This window comes from Tasmannia lanceolata, unplaced genomic scaffold, assembly GCF_043159265.1.
Source record: "Tasmannia lanceolata isolate RefF3 unplaced genomic scaffold, GAP_Taslan_0.1 ptg000008l, whole genome shotgun sequence".
NCBI lineage: Eukaryota > Viridiplantae > Streptophyta > Magnoliopsida > Canellales > Winteraceae > Tasmannia > Tasmannia lanceolata.
This window is the reverse complement of record NW_027518685.1, coordinates 37,593,506-37,615,931: the sequence shown is the minus strand read 5'-3', so window position 1 is coordinate 37,615,931 and position 22,426 is coordinate 37,593,506. Positions and strand designations below refer to the sequence as shown.

Sequence of the window (22,426 nt, the reverse complement as noted above, 5' to 3'; positions counted from 1 at the left end):
TCTTTCGGAATCTTGGCACCAACACCACGCGACGGCACACTTACTTGCGACGAAAGTGACACAAGCTCTACCCTCTATGAGAAAGGAGAGAGAGAGAGATATTTATATTGAAAAGGGTAGTTTAGTCTTTTTATAGGGAAAAATGATGAGTTAATATTACTTCTAAAAGCTTGGCAAGTAGGAAATAAATGATATATTCGCCCCCTTTTTTAACTTAAGACAGCCCATTTTACTGTACAAGAGTAGTCCCAAATACACCGGTGGGGCTGTCCCTAGTTTTTATAGGGCGAATTTATCACGTCCCAATGAAAGTTTGTTGGCAACTTGTTCCCTTTTTTTTAATTAAATAAGCAAAGAAGCTACTGCACGTTACCGACTTTTTGCCCATCAAAAAAAAAGATACCGACTTTGTCAAGATCTAAACCCTTCATTCTCTTCATTCTCAATCTAAACCCTTCATTCTCTTTCAGTTCTCTCTAGACTTCGAAGCAACAACAACCATCGCCGACCTCCATTCTCACACGCATCCTTCTTTTCCCCCTTTCACTCTCTTTTTCTCCCTTCCGCAATCCAAGCAAAGAATAAGGGAAGAATCCAGACACTTCTTTTTCTTAATGTCTCCATATTCTTCTACTCTTCTCCAACATAACTGGAGCAAGAACAAAGCCCAACAAAAAAAAGAAGAAATCTCTCCTCTTTCATAGATGGGGTTCTCTGCTCTGTTTCTTCTTTGCCCTTCCCAAGTACAACCATGTTCTCCAAATCAGAAGAGATCTCTTTTTTTATACGAAAACAAACCCAATACCCACCACCGTTCAATTGTTCCGGTACACTTTTTTTTTTTTTTTAACCTGTTTTTGTTCATATTTGGGAAAGTAGGGTGTTTTTATTTTAAAATTTTTTTTGTGGGGTTTGGATTTTAATTAGGTTGCTCGGCTTTTTGGGCCTGCTATTTTTGAATCATCAAAGCTGAAGGTTTTGTTCTTGGGAGTAGATGAAAAGAAACACCCTGGTAATCTTCCAAGGACTTACACGCTTACACATAGCGACATCACTTCAAAGATTACTCTTGCTATTTCTCAGACCATCAACAGAGCTCAGGTAATAAAAAAAACACATAGTTCTTTTGCTTTTTCTTCTTTTTTCCAGCACACCCACCAAAAGTAAGGCCTTGTTTGGATTGCAAGAATATTTTGGAAAATATTGGAAAGGCCTATTCAATTTTTATGTAGATGGACTTTCAACTGAAGATAATATCTGTCTAAATTAACCCAATTCAATTTTTATGTAGATGGACTTTCAACTGAAGATAATATCCGTCTAAATTAACCATAATCATATCATTTCCCCAAGAAATTTTTTTCCTCGTAAATGTTTTTCTTACAATCCAAACAGGATCTAAGGGAAAAAAGAAGAAGAAGATCCAAACAGGGTCTAAAGGAAAAAGAAAAAGAAAGAAAGAAAGAAAGAAAGAAGCCCTCTTTTTCTTTGGGTTTGAATTTACCTTTCGCTTAAAGGGTATTAAATAATTCCTCTTTTTTGGTTTGTGAACTTGATGCAGCAGTATTTGGAATTTTCTTATTTGTGGTTCCTAAAATTAATAGAAGTATTTTATTAGCAAATTCTTTTGATTTATAGAAGGATATATGAACAATTGAGAAGAGGGAAAACCAAAATTTGAAAAAAAAAACTTTGAATTTTAAAAACAATTTGTTCTGCTTCTTTGTGTCATGATTATGCAAAAATCGTGAAAAGCAATTTGTTCCTCTTCTTTATGTCCAAAACAACCAATTACTCGAAAAGCTTAAGCTGTTAGAGGTGGTCTTATTTAATCATTTATGCTTTACCACTCCTCCTCACATGTTACTTATTTAATCATTTATACTTTAACACTCCTTCTCACATGTTACTTATTTAATCATTTATACTTTAACACTCCTCCTCACATCTTACAATGAGCCCCTCTTTTGGGTGGCCCTCCATGTGAATTTTTAATACCAAGGAGTTGTTGGGTTTTGAACCAGGTCCACAGTAGCTTTGATACCACGTGAAACAACAAAGTACCTCCAAAGCTTAAGCTATTACGATGATCATTCATACTTTAACATTGTGTTACGGAAGTTGAGTTTTATTTTGGTTTTGCCATTATCCTTCCGCTTCATCTGAATTGAAATTCTCACCCTTCTTATCAAAATTTGAAAACAAAAGAGGGATGTTAGTGTAAAAAACCAAATGGGTGGGTGTGAAACTACCAATTATTCCAAAAGCTTAAGCGCTCTGATACCATGTGAAACAATGAATTACTCCAAAAGCTTAAGCTATTAGGGTTGGTGTTATTTAATCATTTATACTTCGACAGTGAGAGAATTAATTAGTTTCTCGTTTTGGTTTTGATTTTCTTTTTTTTTGTGATTTGTTTTGTTGGGTGTTTTCAGCTACAAGGGTGGTATAACAGATTACAGAGGGATGAAGTTGTGGCAGAGTGGAAGAAGGTGAAAGGGAAGATGTCCCTTCATGTTCACTGTCATATAAGTGGGGGTCATTTTCTTTTGGATTTCATTGCCAAGCTTAGACACTACATCTTTTGCAAGGAACTCCCTGTGGTACGTTAACAAATGACTTTCCACCGTCTGATCTTGATCGGTTGGTGATACCATCATCTGGGCACTCCAATTTCTCTTTGTTATTCATTTGTTTTTTTCTTTTCTATAGGAAATTATACCAACGGTCCCACTATAACTCTATCATTGATTCGGTGCGTCACCAGTTTTGGACCTAGCAAACCACTCTGCCTGTGACTCGTTGACTCACTTATCGACTTGTTCAAATCGACCCATTTGACTCTCCCAACTCATAGGGCTGGTCCACAAATTTCGTACGGGCTAGTGTGACTCTTTGCCTACCGAGTCGGTATTTGTCTCGGAAAATACCAACCACGTTTGGCACATTATGGGAAAAGAAAATGACATTGGCACGTTTTTAAAGACTTAGTTACTTTATTATCCGAATAAATGAAAATTTCTTGAAAAAATCCTAAAAATTTTTATGCCCCTAAAGTCTACATTTGCCCAGAAGACTGTTCTTACCACACACAAATTTAAAATAATAATTCGAATAAAAACATACATACAAAGAATACCTTTTTTTTTCCTTCTCAAACATTTACCATTTTTTTTTTTTTTTTTTTCAATATTTGAGTCTGAAGTTTTCCTGAACCCCAACTTTGTAACAGTGTTTGGATTATCAGAATGAGGCAATGGAATTGACATCCTATTCTGATTCTGCCCGATTCTGATGTTTGGTTCAAAAGGATGAATGGAATCAAGAGGATTAAAATGACATCAGGGCGGAATTAAAGGGGAAAATGCCGGGATATGTTTCTCACCCGAAGAGTTGGTATTATGATTCCGCCCTGGTCAGGATGTTTTTTTTTAGAACTTTTGAATTAAATTTTTTTATTTAATTTCTTAAATATTTCATTTAGTGCCTGTTTGGGTGCCGACAAGATTTTGAATTGGATTTCTCACATTTGCAGCCCTTTTTGTGCTGTGATTTGGATCCGGATCAAATCCTTTGATTTCCAAATCAGCGACGACAGTGAAAAAAATCAGATTTCCAAATATGCTATGGAAATAAGTAAATAGAAATCCACAGATCGGGCAGTTTCCTTCACCCTCTTTGCTCCTAAACCTCTCCCCTCCAGTAGGAACTAGGAAGTACCCCTCGCCTCTCTGTCTCCTCTAACATGAGCTGGCAGATCTATCCATTTTGTATTCAAAACTCAATTCCAAATCCAAATACAAAATATGAGGTACCCAAACGGGCCTTAGGGAAATTAAAATAGGAATTGTAATAGGATTCTAATTCCATTTCTTGATTCCTGGAATCCAAACGCGGCCTAAGGCCCAGTTTGTTTTGGATTTTGACAACAGTTAATTTGAGTCCACTAATCGGTTTTGGACTCACAATTGGCTCTCAATTCACGTTTAATTTTGAGTCAATAATGAGTTTTCAACTCACAATCGGTTTCAAAATCCAAACATGGTGAATTTGCAAAAAGCTGGTAACAATTCTCTATAAAAGTGTTTAATAAAGATAGAAGTGCCATTATCAAACCAAGGGAGTGAAGATATCATTTCCCAACAGGAAAATGCCCCTGATCTGGTTTGATATTTGCACCAAGACCCCATCCACCACAGGGTCCACCATGTGGATGCTCCAGATCATTACACCTGACCTTGCGGGACCCAAAATCATGTTCCTCTTCTAATGATTGGAATTAGTAAAATACTAGTATATATGATGATAATACATAATCAGGTATTGAAGGCCTTTGTTTATGGAGATGGGAATCTCTTCAACAATTATCCAGAGCTGGAAGAAGCTTTGGTTTGGGTCTATTTCCATTCTAATCTCCCAGAGTTCAATAGAGTGGAATGCTGGGGCCCACTCAAAGATGCATCCTCAACCGTTGGATGGATGGAGAAGCAATTCTCTCCTTCTGGAGAACAGCCACAGCCCTGCAAGGAAGATTGCACCTGTTGTTTCCCTCCATCAAGCTTGATTCCGTGGCCCCATGATTTTGAACAGGAAGCCACATCACAACTTCCAATACTTCCCATCAATTGATATTTTCTTTTGATTCTTCTATATGGTGAAAATATGATGATGAAATTCAATCTTAGCTATGTAAAAAAGGGTGCTAATATGATATTCCACCCTCTTTGTTTGGAACTGTCTTTCAGTTTAGTGTGAAATAGACGGTTGGAAGGTGGTAAAACAAGGGGGGATGGGGGTGGGGTTGGAAATATCAGATACCTTATGTATATAAATCATGTAAGTGTCATTATGTTGAAACCCTAGCAACAAAAGGAGATAGGGTTTTTTTTCTTCTTCTTTGGGATTGTATTTGGATTGATCTGATTATGTAGGCAGATTGCTGTATGAATAATTTCATTGAAGTTAATGATAACGTTAAACTTGTTGGAGAACATCTTCAATAGGGAACTTACCTCCGACAAGATACAAAAATGGGATTTGCTAGGCAATTTAGCCGGAAGCTATTTGGTGGCTCACTTTTGCATTAGACAAGAGCCAGCTCAGATTAATTAAAATCGAATAAGACCAAATCTGATAAAAAGAGAGCCTCTGTGGCTGTTGTCTCCTGCAATAGTAAGCTGTGAAATGACTTTGCAAAATTGTTGTTACGTACCTAAATTGGTTTCTAACGGGTTTGATCTTCTTAGAGTGAAGATCAGCCTCTTGATCCACTTCGAGAAAGGATCAATCCTCCTTTGTGCACAGAGACAAGATTTCTCAAACAAGTTTTTTCATTCATTCCGCAAAAAATGTCAAATAGAATCAACCTTATAATGACTCCCCTAACTACCAACAAAGTAGGAATAAAACTTACAAAATAGGAAACTAAGCTTACGTGCAAACATACTATCCTACATAACTTATCCTAGTAACAATCTTTATTCAATCTTTGTTGAATCTCCTAAAAAATAGCAACAGCCAAACTTATCCTTTTATTCAATATTGAGGCACGTAGCATTCCACCCCTCTCGGAATCAACCTTGTCCTCAAGGTTGAAAATTAAGCGCTGGCCCGTTGGTGAAAGATTTGCGCAGAACCTTTCAAAATTCTTACCTCTTCTTTTTCTTTTTCCTTCTCGCTCCCTTTCTTCTCTTCATCTTGTGATTAGTCACAAAGTGTTGAGGAAGCTCCATTTTCAAATCGATCTGATCGTGTTTTTCATCAAAGCTCCATCGTGGTGTTTTCCTGGAATGATTTAGATATTGATGCACAGATGACTGTGGGTGATAAGAGGAACGGTAGACTCTTTGGCGACAAACTTTCTTTTGTGGCTTTCTCACCTTTTCTTCTGGCTAATTTTTTTCTCTCTTCTTCTTTTCTCCTCTATTTTTGTTTCACTGTTTCCTTTTTATGTTTGCCTTTTCTTCAATTTGCTTTCTTTCACCTTCACGCATTGCCTTGATCAGCATGCTGATTTTTTTCAGGCCTTTAGCAAATCGTCTTTGCTCTTCTATCATTTTCGAAAAAAAAAAAATTTCATCTTCTGAAAATCATCGCGAAGGGAATCCAAAATCTCCAAAGATGTATTCATGGCGCAGGACCGTCTGCTCTGATACCACTTGTTACGTACGTAAATCGGTTTGTAACGGATTTGATCTTCTTAAAGGGAAGATCAACCTCTTGATCCACTTCGAGGGAAGGATCAATCCCCCTTTGTGCACAGAGACAAGATTTCTCAAACAAGTTTTTTCATTCATTCCACAAAAAATATCAAATAGAATCAACCTTATAATGACTCTCCTAACTACCAACAAAGTAGGAATAAAACCTACAAAATAGGAAAATAAGCTTACGTGCGAACATCCTATCCTACCACAACTTATCCTAGTAATAATCTTTATTGAATCTCTTAAAAGTAGCAAAGCCAAACTTATCCTTTTATTCAATATTTAGGCACGTAACAATTGCCTAGATAATCCGTATGAAAAAATTAGGGTGCAACTTAGTTCGACTTTGGAGAATTTGGGTTGAGCTTTTATTATAAAATCAGGTCTGGCTTGGGTTGATTCTAATTCATTGTTTTAGCAAAAGCTCAACCTGATCCGACCCAAATTATATCCCTATTAAAAATGCTACAAGAACAAGTCGTAGTTAGGCCAAGCTGTAGCTGTCACTTTTTTATCCTTGCATGTGTGATGTGGACATGAATGGATCCGTTGATCTGATGGGGCCATGTTAAGCACATTGTCGTTGACTTCATCTTGATCAGACGGAGTGAGTGAGATTACTATTATGCTATTCTATGTGTGATCAAAAAGTAGAACCACCAAGAAATCTCTTCTATTCCCATGTATATGCCATTCGCAAACCAAACTTAGAACTTTGGTTGGGCCTATTTGTTTTGGATTTTGAGAGTTGAATATGTTGGGAAATTTGCGTTGCTTCCCACCACGTGCAGTGGAAGGCAAATTAGAAACAACTTTTTGGGGCTGTTTGGATACGTGGATTTTAGAAACCATTTTTTTTTTTTTATGGGTAAGCTTGGGTTTGGTGGGGACCCCTACCGGTTTATCTGATATAGAAAAAGATAATACTTATAGGCACAAAAAGCCATCCCTAACTCAGAACATATGAGAGAGAGAAAACCAAAACATAAAACACATGAACAACGAATACTAATCCTAAGAGATCAAAATGCTCAATACTCGTGGGTAACATAATCAGTTAATATGATAGGGGTATGTTGGGCTCTTTCTAAGCAATTTTTCTTGGGAACTTTTTGCCATGGTTCATTTGATTCCTCAAGTTCTAGCTTCTATTATTCACTGTCTTGTCCAACCGGAATCAAATTAACTAGTGACGCTCATTTGCCCATGATACTTTTTTTTCCGAGCTTCTTTGGGAGCTTTTGTGCCTATTGGATCGTCTTCATTATTTGAGGGGGATTTCAATGAGTGATTTTCTTCTTCTCCTAATTCCTCATCTTCAGAGTTGCCTTCTTCACTGTTACTCTCAAGCCAACTAATTTGACCTTCCTCTTCATCATTTTCTTCTCTATCAGAGGCCTCATCTTGATCTAGAGCCCAGAAGCTGTTTTGCAGGGTGCTCATGTTCTCAATAAGATCTTCGGAGTTGTTTGAGTCTTCAAGATGGGAGAAGCTATTCTTCAGGGAATCTGGTGATCAATTTTGCTCTTCCATTTCTCCTTGCTGCTTCCATGTGATCTTTCAAAATTTACTGGAAAAATCCTTTTGGTGGTCTGTCTGTTCCAGTTTCTCGTGGCATGTTTTGCTGAATTTGTAGCTCATATTGTGGTCTGTCTTTAGTAGCCCCTTTCAGCTCCACTGGCTTCCATTCTTGCCTAACCTTTTTGCTCAAATCTTCTTGGTTAGATTCTTGGTGATAGGATTCAGAAGTGTGACTGAAGTCTTTGCAATGTTTACATGGAGAAGGTCTCCAGTCATACTCTATCTTCTGTCTTGTACACCCTCTTGATGAGTTTATAGTGATGAAGTCTGGGAGCTCTTCCCCTGCCTCTATCTCAAAACAGAGACGAGCATAGCTGAGTCTATTGGCTTCAGAGGTTTGTGAGTCCATATATAGTAGTTTACCCACTCCATTTGCTATTTGCCGAGTCCGGATGTAGTTCAGTATTCCAGGGGAAGTCCTGGGAGCCTAATCTAGATTGGGATGGAGGTTAGCCGAAGCCTTTTCAATGGCATGCCGTGGTACCATTTGCGGAGGATTAGAGTTCTCCCTCCAAAGTTGATGTTCAATGCCTCTAGAGCTTGGACAAAATCTTCATGGTTACTGAATTTAAAGAGAAAAAACCCATTGGTGAGGGGGAAAAAGTTACATCTCTCCTTTCAACTTCCATCTCTTTGAGAGGTGGTTCTTGAGGGAGACAAAATACGGCTTTCTCCCTAAGGAATAACTCACAAGGCTATTAGCCCATTTATCCTCTGCTTCTTTGATTTCAGCTTCTTCGAGATTGATCTTGTTAAAGTATAGAAGATTAAATAACGCCATCTCCATTAGCTTAAGGTTTTGGATCAACTGATTGTTTTACATGGTATTAGAGCAAACCTCCTTGATAATAAAAATCCACATGCAATGGCCAAACCCAAAAGAGGAGCCACATGAGCCACATGTAGGCCAACCCTAAAAAATAGGGGCCATGCGTGAGGGGGAGTGTTAAAGTATAAAAGATTAATTAACGCCATCTCCAATATCTAAAGCTTTTGGAGCAATTGATAGTTTCACAGATGTCAATATTTCCTCCTGCATCTTTTTTTGGCGTTGTGTCTGATTGGGCCATAATTATTCATGAAAAGTGCTATTGAATTTACAATTTTAATTTAATATTTATGATTACACTGATATCACTTTGTGAATTTTTATGATTGTAGTTGATCTTAAAAAAGGAACAATTATAGTCCAAATCAAAAGCTTGCCGATTTTAGTTGAATATCTTGGAAGCTAAGCAATGTAAATAAAGAAAGTTTACTATTCCACATGTGAGAGGGGTGAAGGCAATGTTGTCATATGTTGCCAATTGGAGAACATGACTACATGTGGGGCAATCTTTTTCTAATTCTAGCTTGCTAATTCAAGGATGTTTTCCTTTTGTATTTGGTCTTTACATATAGAATAAGAACTTTCTCTCTTCAAAGATAAAAAGAGGATGGGCTAACCTTATGGGGCTCTCTGATTGAACTTTGGATTGCTTTGCAAGCCATAGCCATCCACCATTGCTCGTCCATTGCTCATTGACTATTGCTGTCATTTGTTTCCATCTATCATCCACCGACGCACCACACTTCATGGGAGATTGTCGTCATTGCTGCGTCGAGTTGATTAACACCATGAGTGACTAAGTTCTTATTGTCTTTAGGTGTAGATGAAACATTGATCCTTTAAATAAATTTCTGATTTGTTACACTTGATTGCTTGATGTTTAAACTCCATTTTGTTGAATGAATTTTTATTGTTAAATTTAGTTTAGAGAATTTGTTTTTGTGATTTAGATCCACTATTCAAGCAATGGTTTATATGGTGATTGTGATTGAATCGGTAATAATCTATAATTGACCGAACTAAGCGTGCTAAGCGTAGAGAACGACGATAGTGATTGGCAAGATAGATTATACTTAGGATAAATTGTGATTATTTTTCTGTGGTGTCATTAGGCTTGTAGCAGTAATGAACCGAAGTGTGTGCGCCAGACATTAATTACTAGATCAATGTGGGATTCGAAACCTGAAGACAACTCTTTCCTGCAAATTTTATTCCATAATTATTTTCCAATTACTTGCTTTCTTTTAATTTAATTTTTGAAACTCTAAATAGCATCGCATCTTAGCCTTCTAGTTCCCTGTGGATTCGATCCTGATTTTACCGCTATTCTAGGACTAATAATTAGGTTTATAAAAAAAAGTTTGATCTGATAACGACTCGATCAAATTTTGGCACCGTTGCTGGGGAACTGAAGCACGGTTGCTTTGTTTGATTTAGTAGTTTCTTTCCTTTCTGTTTCCGTTGTGTTAGTTTTTTTATTCTAGTTTTAGTTGTAATTTTTAGTTCAATCTAATTCCTTTCTTTTTGTTGGTTTTTTTAGACAACCAAGTGGGCGAAGCAAAGAGATTTCAACGCATTGATCCCAGGAGCCGTACCATTGGTTGTAAGCCTTTCTTAGTTATTTTTTATTTTTATTTTTATTTTTTTTGCTTTGAGTCAGTAGATGCATGGTCGTCGTTCGTGTCAATCCGAATTAATTGATTTAGATCTTGAAATTGAAAGAACCTAAACTCTAATTCGGTAAAAATAAAAAGATGGCGGAGGACAATCCGGTACAGCGTCCTTTGAGTGAGCATTTTACCCCTTCGGCTTATACGTCGATCTCATGCATTAGGGTTCCTACTGTTCAGGCAGCCCAATTGAAATTAAGTCGAGCGTCATTCAGATGCTTCCATCTTTTTATGGACGTAATAATGAGGAACCATATAAGCACCTTGATGAATTCCTGGAGATATGCTCCACTGTAAAAATCCAGAATTTTTCGGATGATGCCCTGAAGTTGATTTTGTTCCCATTCTCTCTCAAGGATAAAGCCAAACAATGGCTCAATTCGTTGAATGCGGTGGTTATCTCCACATGGGCGGAAATGCAACAGGAATTTCTTAAAAAATATTTTCCCATAGGTCGAACCAATCAAATTAGGCGCGCCATCACTAGCTTCTCAAAAATTAATGGTGAGCAATTTCATGAGACATGGGAAAGACTCAAAGACCTTATCCGTAAATGCGCCCATCATGTTGTGCCTAAATGGCAGTTAGTCCAATGTTTCCATGATGGACTGATTGACAGACATAGGCAGATAGTAGATGCCTCTTGTGGTGGGACTTTCATGCATAAAAGCGAGGACGAGGCATGGAAATTATTTAAGACTCTTAGCAAAAATTCTTTGCATCATGTCTCAGCCTCTAGAACTAAAAATTCCCTCACCGGCCTCCAAAAGAAAGGCGGCATTTATGAGATAGGCCAAACTGTGGACATAAACACCAAGGTGGATATGCTAGCTCAGAAGTTAGACCGATTACTGGCTGTAGGACAAAATTTGAGGCAGGCAGCCCCTTCCCAAAATTGCCGGAGGTGTGTGCTCTTTGTGCCAGCCCCACTCATTATATGAGCAATTGTCCTTCAGCTGCACAATTCCCTGAATTTATCCAAAAGCAGGTGCAAGCTGCACAAGGTTTCTCCAAATCGGGCAATGATCCATTTTCAAATACCTATAATCCAGGTTGGAGAAAGCACCCAAACTTTGCATGAAAATAACCCACTGTTGTGCCTATAGGCAAAATTTACCTTATAGGCAAAAATTTTCCAATCAACAGAATGCCTATAGAGACATGCAGCAACCAATTCCTCCACCTCAACAAAATTCAGCATTTGAGGAAAAAATGTTGCGCGCTTTGAATGGGTTGGAACTTAATACTCAGATCCTCCACTCACATACCCAATCCATCGCTAAGCTAGAAACCCAATTGGGCCAACTAGAAGATGCCATTAGTAGAAGAGAGGAAGGCCAACTACCGAGTCAAGCGGTAAGTAATCCGATTAGCCATCCTGGCAACAAAGTGTTCCATGAGCAAGCCAAGGCAGTCATGACTTTAAGGAATGACCGAGTGGTAGGAACCTCTGAAGAGAGTACTGAGAAAGATTCTAATGCAGTCACTAAGACTCAAGTTACCAAACACCAGGAGAACAAACAAGTTGGGGAGAGCGAACCTGATTCCTACATGCCAAAAGCCCTTTTCCCCTCATGTTTGGAGTCTCCTTCATCTTCCTTATTTGGGAAGAAGGGCGCCAAGATGGAAGAGATGTTGGAATTTTTCAAACAAGTTCAAATTAATATGCCCCTTCTTGATGCAATCAAGCAAGTTCTAGCTTATGCTAAATTTTTGAAAGATTTATGCACACAAAAGAGTAAGCTGAAAACCCAAGTTCAGAAAACAGTCAATTTGACTGAGCAAGTGAGTGCGGTACTATCAAATAAACTCCTCCCTAAACTCAAGGACCCCGGAGCTCCTCTTATATCATGTGTCATCGGAAACCTTTCCATTGAGCGAGCACTCCTTGATCTAGGGGCGAGTGTCAATCTGTTACCTAGCTCAGTTTATGAACAATTTGGGTTTGGAGAGTTGAAGACCACAAAAGTTATTCTCCAACTTGCCGATCTGTCCATAAAGATACCTAGAGGTCTAATTGAGGATGTTTTGGTGAAAGTGGATGAGCTTTATTTTCCTGTTGATTTCCTAGTACTTGACATGGAAATGGCAAATAATGGGAAACAACAGCCAATTATCTTAGGACGTCCATTCCTAGCCACCGCCAATGCTTGCATAAATTGTATGTCAGGTGCAATTGATATTTCCTTTGGCAATAAGAAGCTCTGATTGAACATCTTCAATGCTTCTGTAGGACCTCAACGTGAGGAGGAATGTTTTTCAGTGGATCTTATCGATGAAGTGGTGTTAGATCATACTTCCCAATTTTTAGCAGATGATACATTGCAAAAGTGTTTGACTTCTTTTGGGGTAGAAGATTTCGATATTGAGGCATATACAGAGGAGGTGAACACATTGTTGGATTTCCCAACTCCCTCATATAGGCCTCCAGGCCATGGACTATCAAGTATGAGCTCTTGCCCACCCTGGCTGAAAAGCCAAAACCTTGTTCTACTGAGTCACCGCCGGTTTTGGATTTGAAACCACTGCCAACTTCATTGAAGTATGCTTTCTTGGGGTCAAATGATACTTTACCTGTCATCATTGCTTCCAGTTTGACATCTGACCAAGAAAGCCAATTGTTGGGTGTTCTCAAGGATCATAAGGCCGCCATTGGGTGGTCGGTTGCGGATTTAAAAGGAATCATCCCATCTATCTGCATGCATCACATGTATTGTGAAGATGGTGCGAAGCCTTTCCGCGATGCGCAAAGAAGATTGAATCCCAACGTGCGCGAGGTTGTTAAGAATGAGGTGGTGAAATGGTTAGATGCTGGTATTATTTATCCCATCTCAGACAGTAAGTGGGTGAGTCCTACTCAAGTACTGCCAAAGAAGGATGGCATCACTGTGGTGGAGAATGATCAAGGTGACATGGTTCCCACTCGCACAACGACAGGTTGGTGAGTGTGCATTGATTATCATAAGTTGAACACAGTCACCTGCAAGGATCACTTCCCTCTACCCTTCATTGACCTGTAGACACACCATTTTGACCGGACCCAAGTTCGCTGTGTTTGTGCGAAACCCCATCCAATCACCAAGCTAGGATCCCAAATTGCATCGTAAGTTAGGTTAGGGTCTCACCAAGGCCCCCGCCAAATTTCATCAAAATCCGACCCGATTTGTCAAATAAGACGATCGATGTAAGGAGTGTAGTGCGGACCAAAAAGGGGAGTGAATACATCTGAAAAGGGGGTTGTCCGCGGGAAAAAGGAGGCGATTATATCATGTTTGTATAAAGGAAAAAGGGGGTTGAATCAGCCTATTCGGAGCCGAGCCAAGTTCGCGCGCTTAACAAAATTTGTGCGCCCATCAAATGGGTAGTGTGGATATCAGCACCCTTATTCTTAATATTAAAAAAAAAAAAATCTCGAAGAATAGAGGGACGATTCATCTTCGTAAAAAAGCTTCAGAGAGAGGGAGAGAGAGAGCGAGAGCAGAGAGATATTTGGGTTTTCTTTTTTCTTTCTTTTTTATTTTTCTTCCTCCGCCGATCGTTCCTCCGATCGTTAGTCGGAGATCCAACCTCCGATCCAAAGCTGAGAGAGAGATTTTACTCTTCTTCTTCCCTCTGATCATCTTCTCCGGTTGGATCTGGCCGAGCTCCGGTCATATTCCGGTGGATCTCCCATTATTTTCCGGTGGAATTCTTCTTCTCAGGTTAGACATCTCTTATTTTTTCTAAATGATTTAGTTCTACTCTTGTTCTTGTTCAAAACCTTAGTTGAAAGATTTGAGAGAGATTAAGAGAGAGAGAGAGAGAGAGAGAGAGAGAGAGAGTAGATCTGGATCAAGAAAACCAAATTCCTCATTTGATCTCACCTGAGATCCGATCCAACCCCGATCTATCAATTTCCCCCATTAAAAACCTTTCCATGATCTTCTCCTTCAAGATCTGCCATCGTTTCCCTCATCTAAACCCCATTTTCTACATTCAAAATCTTAGATTCATCATAGAAACCCTAAATCTACCGTTATTCTTAGCCTTAGATTTCTAAAATCTCAAATCTGAGCATATGCCTTAGATCTAAGCTCAAAATTGTTTTTCGATCAATTCCTTTTCATCTCAGATTTTTAAACCCTAGCTCTGTTTCATTTGGATTTGTCTATTCTATCTCTTCCATTTCATTTTCTCCATCATATCATCGGTTTTAACCTTCATTTATTTCGATCAAAGCTCAAAATTCGTGATCTGCGGTCAAGGTACAATTCGCATGAGAAAGAAGATCAAGAGAAGGTTGCAGAGAAAAGGAATAGATCAAGATCTTGTGATCTCTATTTGAGCTTGAGCTCTCATTTGGTAATTGTTTGAAATTTCATTTTATTTTTATTGTCCTGTCATAAGATCTTCATCTTAATTACTGTTGTATAGTCATGATTTTGCTTGAAATTATGATAATTCTGTTTAGATCTGTAGCAATTTCACCCTTGATATTTAGTTGACCATGTGCACATTATTCATTAAGAATCTGTGGGAATTCTATAAATCTGTCAAATTTTTTTTTTTTTTTGCATTAGTCTTGTTATGTTGTAATTTTATCAGGGGTTTATGACAATCATCTCATAATTTGTATTAATCCTTATTTGATGAACCTGTAATAATATGGAAGTGATGTCCTGTTGATGGCTAGCTTTATTCCAGTTTTGACATGATAAAATTTCTTTGATTATCAAAGCTATCCTCTGTTTTTCATCTCACGTATTTAAAATTCAGTGGTCATTCTTTTCTTCACTCAAAATTCATAATCATGTAATTTCATATGGATGAAGCTTTCAATGTTATAGTTGTATTTCTGTGTTTCCATACTAAGGCTTATAAGTTTAAACCTGTGTATACCATTCCCTTGGTCCTATGAGCTCAAAGATGGGCTGATGAATTATTGAAGCATGGCTGTACTCATATTTAATTTCTAAAGAGGATTATAAGATGCTATTTTCTTTTGTTTTATTTTTTTATTAAAGCATCAAGTTAAGTTACTCTTTAGAGGTTCATTTTCCTCTTTATGAGATTTCCTTGTGTACAACAGATTTTGGCTTGTGTATGTTTGTATGGTCAGTTGCTGTCACCTAGCATATTGCTTGAAGCAGTATATGGAGAATATAATTAAGTCATGAAATTCAAGACGAATTGACATTGATTTTTTTTATTCGGTGGGAGCATTGAATTTATAAGTCATGTTTTGTCTTGATATTTGAACTACTCATATTACTTGATTTTAGGATTCGTACCAACACAGTGTATATTAGATTGAGATGATCGTATGAACTAGTGGTAATACAGGAGCAAGGGGAATGGAAACAATTATTAAAGCATGATAGTGTCAATGCCATCAGCCCAATAGTCATTTTAAATCTGTGGCCGGATCTTGTATGTTTATGTCCGAGCTGTGCATATGTGATTGGGCTTTGTCACATATATGTCTTGAATTTTCATAACAGAGAAGAAATGGAATTCAGTCACATACTCCTGCATATTTCTTATTCTTGAAATTCAGGTTCTCATGAGAAATCCAATCTCTTTTGAAGATACTTATGATTTATTAAAAGAAATAGGGGGGGGGGAGGGGCTGAATATGATTGATCGAAAATATTAGTGCTGCTGTTGGTCTCTTGACATGCATATCACCATGTTTGTTGCTGTACTTACCCAGTTTGCCTCTCTTAATATCATCGGCTTCCTGTATTTAATTTTATCTTAAGAATTGCAATGATCATGATAATCTTGAGATATTTTTGCTTTATTAAATAATGCTTATGCACCCAAGTTCAATTTTTATAACAGTAATATCTAGCATGTTCAGAGTCCTTAAAGTTGATGTATGTTGCGAAGTTGTGTTGATTTTGGGTAGCAGTATATCCTTTTTCATTTCGTCATCATGCTTTGGAAGTTACTTTGATAACTTTTGGTTTATGTGAGAGTTGTACCCATATATATATATGTATATATATATATATTTTCTTTTTTTTGAAATGCCTTGTTCATTTCTAGAAACTATCATGAAATAGATGTTATTTCTGATTTTGTTTGAAATATGGGGGAAGCAGAAGTCTTATCTGATGATCCATGCCTATTTATTCTTTATACATTGCTCTGTTGTAAGGGGGGTTAAACTCAGAAAAATTGAAACAGATTTTTTGTGGTAGTGTTGGATAAAGGGTTGTCATTCTTTAAATGCCAATTTCAATTTAACCCTTTTCGCCATGCTATACACCCTTATGTTGTGTGACTTAAGCATGTAGCTGCTGCCATGCACAGTTTTATACCCTTATGGCAATGGCAGCCCTTACCATATTGATAATGACGGCCTTTGCACTTTGATGATGATAAACATTTTTTTTTTTTAAGTGTTCTGCACATTGACTGATTTTAGAAGCTTTTACTATGTCTACATACTGAATGATTTTCGATATACCTGTTGATGGAATTAACAAGTGGTAGTTCTTTTTTTCATCTTATAGAGGACTCACCTAGTCCTAATAATAATCCTCTCTCCCATTTAGTGGACTTTCTTAGTCTTTTAGACGCCCATAGACATTATTAGTCCCTTCATTGCAAGAGCGATGAAGGCGCTAGCCCAAGCCCATCATTAGGGGACTTGCCTAGTCTTAATAGGACTCCCCCCTTTCCTTAGGTGAGCTTTCCAAGTCCTTTTAGTTACCTTTAGATATTTGATTCCCCCATTAGGAGACGTGTTTTGTCTCGAAAGGCAGTCCTCTTTCAGAGACAAACCTTGTTGTTTAGGGTCTATTCCATAGGAGGGTTACCTTAGTTTGGTAGGGAGTTTTCTCATATGAGGCATGCCTTGCCTCATTTATAGAGTCTCTGTTTAGAGACAAACCTTTTCTCATATAGGGAGTTTTCCTTTTAGGAGGCTTACCCAGCCTCATGTTAGAATACCCCTTTCTTCTAGCGAGTCTTTGACTATTTTTACCCCCATTCTTGGTGGCGCTATTAGAGAGTCATTGACTCACTTGCACCCATTCTTTGGTTTTGATAGTCGGGAGTTTCTCCTTTAGAGTTGTAGTATTTCTTCTTTGTTAAAGACTAGCTCAGTCTTATTAGAGCTGTACCCGCTTGGGATTTTAGGATATTTTCTCTGTTCTTGCAGTACTCATCTACTTGTTTATGGATTGTTGCATTTTATTCTAGAATACTAGTTTGTTGATTTGGGGTTTCCTCTTTACCCTAAGGGTTTTACCCTAGGGTGTTGCTTAGTGTGTTCCCTTTGGCCTTTGACCAAAAGGGTGAGAGTATTTAAATTTTTAAAATCCATAAACTTTGAAATCATTTACAATCACAAGAACATTGAGATCATTTGAATTTACAAAAAATATTGGAAAAGCTTTAAAATCCAAAAAAACATTAGAAACTTGAAACTCAAAAACATTTGAAAACTTTAAAAAATATTAAAAACCTTTGAAAAACATTAAAACCGTTAAATCATTTGAAGTGTTAGGTTTTAGTTATGAGAGTTCGTTTCGAACTACGTTGGCTTGATCCTCTTTCACGAGGTACGTAGTGCAGCTTGGGATCTTTATCCCAAGTCCAGCCAAACTTTCCAAAAATGCAAAAACTTCTTCAAAACCTTTTTCAAAGAGATCTTCCCCTAGAGTTAGGAGTTTGTCTTAGCCGTTTGGTTTGTTTTAGAGTTAGGAGTCTGTCCTGATTTGTTTGATATGGTGTGTCCTGTCGTGTGAGTGTCCCTAGAGTTAGGAGGCATCGAGTCGATCGGTTAGACATTTAGTCGAACCGATGGCTAGACTAGGGAGCATATAGTCAGCCCATGGTTTTCATTAGGTTGCACAGCCTAGATACACATAGGTTGTAGGACCCACCTGCATTAGCTTAAAGCTAATCAACTTGCATTAGTTAGGACATATAGAGAGTCCTAAAAATTACAATTCACATGAATTTAAGCAATTATACAAAAAGCTTTAAAAAATCAGTCGAGTCTAGTGGATCGAGTCTAGGTTAGTGGTTCTAGATGGTTAGGCATCGTAGTTAGAATAGGTCATCGAACTACGTTGACTCCGATTCTTCCCGAGGCCGGGATACGTAGAGCAGCTGGGATGAATGGCCATCTTGGTCCAAGTCAAGTCGCATTAGAGTTAGGACTTGTTTTGTCCTGTCATATATATGATTGATTTGTGTGTTATGTTTTGATGTGTTTTCTTACTTTCTTGTACTGATACTATACCTTTAGCTGTAGCTTGCGTGTGTATGTTCACTAGAACTTAGACACCCATTAGGTATGTCACTCATAACCTAGCTATGCTTAGGTGACACATCTTTCATTTTATTTTATGTGTGCTTATTACCTTTATCCTCAGGAAATGCATGCTTAGGTAGACGACTCCTGAGGATTGTTCCCATTTCACATGATTTTTACCCAAACTTCTTTGGAGTTAATAAAAATGGCATAAGAGACCAAGTGCTTGCACTCGGACGAATTGGGGGTGCTCTCAGACCTTCCCCATTCGTAACCAGGCACGAACCCATATATATTTCTGGTTATCCATTGCACAGAGGATTCGATTTTAGGGTTCCATGGCATATCCATGGATGGCGACTCTGTGTTTATTTCAGGTATGTCTTAGTTTCGAGCCTTGGCTCCGGATCGAGACATATCTCTTTCTGTTTATATCGCCACTCGTGCTATGCTATGAGGGTGGCATCCGTTTTGAGAGTTCCTTGGTAGAGCTCTCCTTCACACGTGGATGATCCAGAGGGTGTGGGGGACCCGTTCCCTCGTCGCCTATCTCGGATCGGGGTCCACATGACCAAATTCTTGAGAAATTAGCAGGCCAGAGCCATTTCTGTTTCCTGGATAGTTATTATGGGTATAATCAAGTGCATGTGTGCCCAAAAGACCAAGAGAAAACCACCTTCACATGCCCCTATGGTACATTCGCATTCCGACAGATGCCATTTGGACTATGTAATGCACCAGCCACTTTACAAAGGTGCATGATGGCTATCTTTTCTGACATGGTGGGGCAATTTCTTGAAGTCTTCATGGATGATTTCTCAGTTTTTGGATCGTCCTTTGATGATTGTCTCCAAAAATTGTCTATGGTTTTGAAACGTTGCATGGAGACTAATCATGTTTTAAGTTGGGAGAAGACTCATTTTATGGTTCAACAGGGGATTGTTCTTGGCCAAATTGTGTCTCAACGAGGGATAGAGGTTGAAAAAGCCAAGGTTGATATGATATCAAAACTTCCACCCCTTACTTTAGTCCGTCAGGTCCATTCTTGTTTAGGTCATGCGGGCTTCTATAGGTGTTTCATCAAAGACTTCAACACTATTTCTAGACCCTTGTACAATTTGCTTGCCAAGGATGCACCCTTTGTCTTTAATGATGCATGCCTTAAAGCCTTCGTTACTCTCAGAACCTCTTTAACCGAAGCACCAATAATGGAACCACCTGAATGGTCTCTTCCATTTGAGATTATGTGTGACGCCTTTGACTATGCAGTTGGAGCAGTGTTGGGACAAAGAGTGAACAAAAAGTCCATTGTCATTTATTATGCTAGCAAAACATTCTCAGAAACTCAACTTAATTACACCACCACTGAGAAAGAATTGCTAGCTGTGGTGTTCGCTTTTGTTAAATTCCGTTCATATCTTTTAGGATCCAAGGTTCTAATATATTCTGATCATGCCGCTCTTAGGCATTTGCTTGCCAAGAAAGATACCAGACCTAGATTGATTAGATGGATTCTCTTGCTACAGGAATTTGATCTGGAAATTTGGGACAAGAAAGGTTCCGAAAATGTGGTAGCAGATCATCTATCTAGGATCCTAATTGAGCCCCCCACCGCCACCGAGTTAGTTAGAGAGTCCTTCCCTGATGAACAATTATTCATTGTTTCTCATAACCATACTCCTGGGTTTGCGCATATTGTGAACTATTTGGCCATTGGAAAGATTCCTGTTGGTTGGTCTAAGCAAGAAAAAGACCGTTTCTTTTCATAGCTTAAGTTCTATTTTTGGGAGGACCCAGAATTATTCAAGTATTGTCCTGACCAAGTCATACGTCGTTGTGTCCCAGAGAGTGAATTTGGTAGCATCCTTACTTTTTGTCACACTCTTGCTTGTGGGCGACATTTCAGTGGCAAGAAAATCACAGCTAAAGTGTTGCAAAGCGGTTTCTATTGGCCAACTTTTTTAAGGATGCGCATGAGTTTTGCCGCAACTGTGTCCAATGTCAAGAGGTAGGAAACATGTCTCGCAGGGATATGATGCCTCTAAACCCCATTTTGGTGGTTGAAATTTTTGATGTTTGGGGTATAGACTTCGTGGGCCCTTTTCCTTCATCTTTTGGCTTTGAGTATATTCTTGTGGTGGTAGACTATATATCTAAATGGGTTGAGGCAGTGGCCACTAGAACAAATGATCACAACGTAGTGATTAAGTTTGTGCAGAGCAATATTTTCAGTCGATTTGGAATTTCACGGGCTATCATCAGTGATGGTGGTTCTCATTTTAAGAACTGTAAATTTGAGGTGTTACTACGGAAGTATTCAATTACTCATAAGGTGGCAACACCTTATCATCCAAAAATTAGCGGTCAAGTTGAGGTGTTCAATAGGGAAATAAAGCGTATTTTGGAGAAAATGGTTAGGCTTGACAGGAAAGATTGGTCTTTGAGACTTGATGATGCGTTGTGGGCCTATCGTACTGCTTATAAAACTCCTATTGGCATGTCTCCTTACCGATTGGTTTCGGGAAAGCTTGTCATTTACCGGTCAAGTTAGAGCATCGTGCTTATTGGGCCATTAAAAAATTTAACTTTGACATGGCACAAGCGGGTTCCAATCGTCGTCTTCAAATCATAGAGTTCGAAGAGATGCGCAATGAAGAATATGAATGTGCACGAATCTATAAGGCTAGGACCAAAGCTTTTCATGACAAACACATTGTCCGCAAGTCTTTTGAGCCAAACCAGAAAGTCTGGCTTTTCAATTCTAAATTGCATCTTTTTCCTTGTAAACTTCGTTCTAGCTGGGATGGACCGTTTGTGGCCACTCAGGTGTCTCCTCATGGTGCTATTAAGATTCAAGATCCTAAAATGGTCTCACGGATGGGCAAATAATTGAGTCGATTGATTTGATAGATCCAGGGTCTTGAGTGCTTTGAGCTTTACTCCGTCTGGCTGAAGACAGTACACTTAGCGCTTGTGGGAGGAAACCCACCATCCTACATTGTTCTTTTTATTTGTATTTTTTTTAGTTTTATTTCCAGGTAGGCGGTGTATGTGGCGAGGGATTGCACATGAGGATAGCTCTCTGACTCACAAGGTTGTATTGTTCTTTCATATGGCTTTTATTTCTTCCTTCTGTTTATATTGTCATCTTCTTTTGTATGCCATTAGGGACAATGTCATTTAGGTTGGGGAGGGAGAACACTAAGAATGGCTCTGAATTTTTGCTGATCATGCTTACTTTTTCACTTTTTAAGTTTATAACGTTGTTTTCAATAGTTGTAGCATGAGATTTAGAAGTCTGTTGGTTACGTTAACAATTAGTTAAGCTTAGAACACTTTTATTCTTCTATTGGTTGTTAAGCAGTTGTGGACCCCGATCCGAGAGAGGCGGGGGGACGTGCCCCCACGCAAGTCTCGGGATCATCCACGTGAAGGAGAGCTCCGCCAAGGAACTCTCGAAAGAGTGCCCCTCACAGCATGAGCGGCGATGTAAAGTGAGATACCTCTCGATTCGGGGACCAGCCCGGATTCGAGACGCACCTTAAACAAAGAAAGAGTCGCCATCCAAGGAAGTGGGCCCTGGATCCCATGCTGTGCTCTGTCGCAACAGATAACCAGAGATATAAAGGGTCTGTGCCTGATGACGAATGGGGAAGGGGTTAGGCGCCCCCAATTCGCCCAAGTGCAAGCACCTGGTCTCTTATGCCATTTATTATTAACTTTGAAGAGTTTTGGACAAAAATCATGCGAAATGGGAACGAATATCCCCGAGATAACGTCTAGCTAATCATGCATGTCTCGGAGAGGAATAAGAAGCACACACTAAGAAATGAATGTCATGACACCTAAGAATAGCTAGATTATGAGTATCATGCCTAATTGGTGTGTA

General features: G+C 38.7%; 1 protein-coding gene, 1 non-coding gene and 1 pseudogene across 2 annotated transcripts; 2 read left to right on the top strand and 1 right to left on the bottom strand.

Moving 5' to 3' along the window:
• Nucleotides 1-479: 479 nt before the first annotated feature.
• LOC143885304 (protein STAY-GREEN homolog, chloroplastic-like) lies at nt 480-4,991 on the top strand. Its single transcript, XM_077389411.1, has 4 exons — nt 480-827; nt 928-1,101; nt 2,436-2,603; nt 4,321-4,991. The coding sequence occupies exons 1-4, from the start codon at nt 705-707 to the stop codon at nt 4,627-4,629; spliced, it is 774 nt and encodes a 257-aa protein (XP_077245526.1). The 5' UTR covers nt 480-704; the 3' UTR covers nt 4,630-4,991.
• Nucleotides 4,992-10,501: 5,510 nt separating this feature from the next.
• On the top strand, nt 10,502-21,088 carry LOC143882947 (uncharacterized; annotated as a pseudogene).
• LOC143885675 (small nucleolar RNA R71) lies at nt 10,751-10,857 on the bottom strand. Its single transcript, XR_013253542.1, has one exon. It is a non-coding gene; the product is annotated as a small nucleolar RNA R71 (small nucleolar RNA).
• Nucleotides 21,089-22,426: the final 1,338 nt, after the last annotated feature.